Raw genomic sequence first — 2592 nt, forward strand, 5'->3', positions numbered from 1 at the left:
AGGAACTCAGCTGTCTGGGTTCAAATTCTGGCTCTTACTTATTAGTTGTGTGACCTTTGATAAGCCACTTAATCTCTTCAAGACTCCATTTCCTAGTGGGTTAGCAGTATCTTCCTCATCTGATGCTGTGAGGAATCCATGTCAGGCACTTAACCTGGTATACATTAACTGCTCAATAAATGTCATTATTGTAGTTCTCTTTATAATCATTATTTTATTATTGCTTGGATTGCCCACTCTCCCAGAACTTGATATGAGGACAGAAACACCAATCCCAGCCAGAGAGAATATGAGGGCGAGGAGGCATTTCACCACCATATGTATGGTAAATAAACCAGAAAAGGCCTCTGTGGGTTCTGCCCCTGACCCCTTCTTCTACCCTACAGATCCCAGTTGACATCTGAGTTCTACTTTCCTTCCTGTCTCTCAAAGGTAGAGTTTCAGATGGTTACTTATATAGGAAAACCTAGCAGAGAAGGACAAGGGACTTTGCCAATCTGGTCTGCCACATTTTCCAGATCTGTCCAGAGTTGACTTTCTAACTGTCTAAGATTCTGCCTATCTCATATGGCCTTTATGTTTTTTCTTGCAAAGCACTATTCATTCTCTAGGTCAATTATGTTGTCCCGAGAACTCCTGTGGCTATTTCCTCTTCCCTGTCATCCTATCTTTCCTAGTTCTTCTAGTTCTACGTTATTTGAAGTGGAGCAAAGGAGGGGAAGGTAAAATTTCTTTTTGTCCCATTCCAGTGGGAAACTACCTTGGCCCTACTGTAGTTTAACCTGTTGTCTATGCCTTGGAAACAGACAAAAAAACACCACCACATCAATTAGGCAAAAGAGAGCATAAGCAATCTGCTCCATCTGTGCCCACCATGGAGACAGTTCTCAAGGTCAAAGTTCCCACATGGAGGCTTAGCACAAGCCACAGTAGAGAAGCATATGAGGAAGCAAATGATTGGACTAAGGGCCTAGACTTTATTAAGAGACAACAGTGGAGTGGTATCCAGTAACGTGAAGTGGGTAATGTATTCCGAAGAACAAGTACTCTCAAAAGCAGGGGAGTGTGAGTGCCTTTTGTTCCAAGCTAAAGAGAGAAGTGGGTCTCTGAGGAGCACTTGGAATTGGCTAGGGACTCTTGAGAAAGATAGGCAAGGCTTCCTAAGCATGTTGTGCCTTTTTGCTGACTTGTTCTATACACCTAAAGTCCATGGTAGGGTCGTGGGTCTAGAGAGCCTCCACCAAAAGAGAGGAAGGTATGGGATTCCCAGAGACTGGCTTCCACTGGGACAGGCCAATGCCCAATGGGTGGAGCCAAGATTCTGTCAGTTAATAGCACTCATTCAGGTGGCCTGTGAATATGAACTTCAGTGATCCAGCCTCTGATGATGTAACCATGTCAGAGTTCCTGCTGCCCCAGGAGCTCCTTTCAAGGTGGCACCAGGAACTGTTCTCTGGGTCCATCCTCAGCAGTTGAGACAGTGGCTTAACTGAAGAGCCCCCTTAGCTTCTTCCGCTTGACCTTGGACAGCTGAGGTCTCTTCACAGGGCCTGAAGTACCCTAGAGAAAAAAGCAACCCAAATTAATAGGGGTTTTGAACAGACCACTTCAGTTAGGAAAGGACCTTTCTTCCTCCTACGGCTCTGGTTAGGATGAGGCCTTCTTGAGGTGGTTGACACAGTGTTTTGGAGTCTATGTGATAAAAGACCCTAGGCAGGATGCCCAGCCGGCGAGGCTCAGTTGACCTATGAACCAGGAGGTCACGGTTCGATTCCCAGTCAGGGCACACACCTGGGTTGTGGGCTCAATCCCCAGTGTGAGGCGTGTAGGAGGCAGCCGATCAATGATTCTCTCTCATCACTGATGTTTATACATATCTCTCTCTCTCCCTTCCTCTCTGAAATCAATAAAAAAAATACTTTTTTTAAAAAAAGACCCTATGCAGGAGGCACATATATCCCTTCTCCAGGGAATAACCTCACAGACCATCACTGGAAGTGGCTAATATAGTAAAGAAGTCAAGGTGCATCTAGAAAGCCAGTTTGGAAGCCTGGTGACAAATATCCCCCAATATTATTAAAGCAGCATCAACTAGGTGGCAATTCCAGGGACCACAGACTTGGAGGCTATGGACTTCTCTAATACTTAGAACACCATCCAGGAAGCTGCTCGGGACTCACTGTGGGTTCTTTGTCAGGCACTGGGAGAGATGGTGCTGAGGAAACTGGCTCTTCTGGCTGGTTCAGAAGTTGGCTATCAGTTCCTTGTGCAGAGGCACTACTTGAGGTCTGAGGATCTCCTAAACTCAGAAAGATCAAGGAAGATATCAGAATTTACCAGACATTTTGACAAAGGCCAGGGTTGGTATCTATAATAATAAAAGCATGATATGCTAATTAGACCAGACAGCCAAACAACCTCCCGGACATCATTCCGGACATCCTGTCCTTCTGGATGAAGCCACAGCAGCGGGAGCCAAGGTAGAGGCAGTTAGGGGTGATCAGGCAGGCAGGCAAGTGGTTAGGGGTGATCAGGCAGGCAGGCAAGTGGTTAGGGGTGATCAGGCAGGCAGGTGAGCGGTTAGGGGTAATC

The 2592-nt window shown here is 46.3% G+C and overlaps 1 protein-coding gene across 3 annotated transcripts in view; it reads right to left on the minus strand.

The window, feature by feature from the left end:
* Window positions 1-956: 956 nt before the first annotated feature.
* The window catches only part of NHEJ1 (non-homologous end joining factor 1), a 77336-nt gene continuing 75700 nt past the window's right edge, over window positions 957-2592 (minus strand). For all 3 annotated transcript variants that reach the window (XM_006082533.3, XM_014462905.2, XM_014462908.2), the window contains exons 7-8: window positions 2181-2299; window positions 957-1560 (exon numbers count right to left, since the gene is read on the minus strand). In XM_006082533.3, the coding sequence (XP_006082595.1) occupies window positions 1486-1560; window positions 2181-2299 (194 nt within the window). In that variant the 3' untranslated portion in view covers window positions 957-1485. The remainder of the gene's footprint in view (window positions 1561-2180; window positions 2300-2592) is intronic.

The sequence above is a fragment of the Myotis lucifugus genome, unplaced genomic scaffold, assembly GCF_000147115.1.
Source record: "Myotis lucifugus unplaced genomic scaffold, Myoluc2.0 scaffold_3, whole genome shotgun sequence".
Classification (NCBI taxonomy): domain Eukaryota; kingdom Metazoa; phylum Chordata; class Mammalia; order Chiroptera; family Vespertilionidae; genus Myotis; species Myotis lucifugus.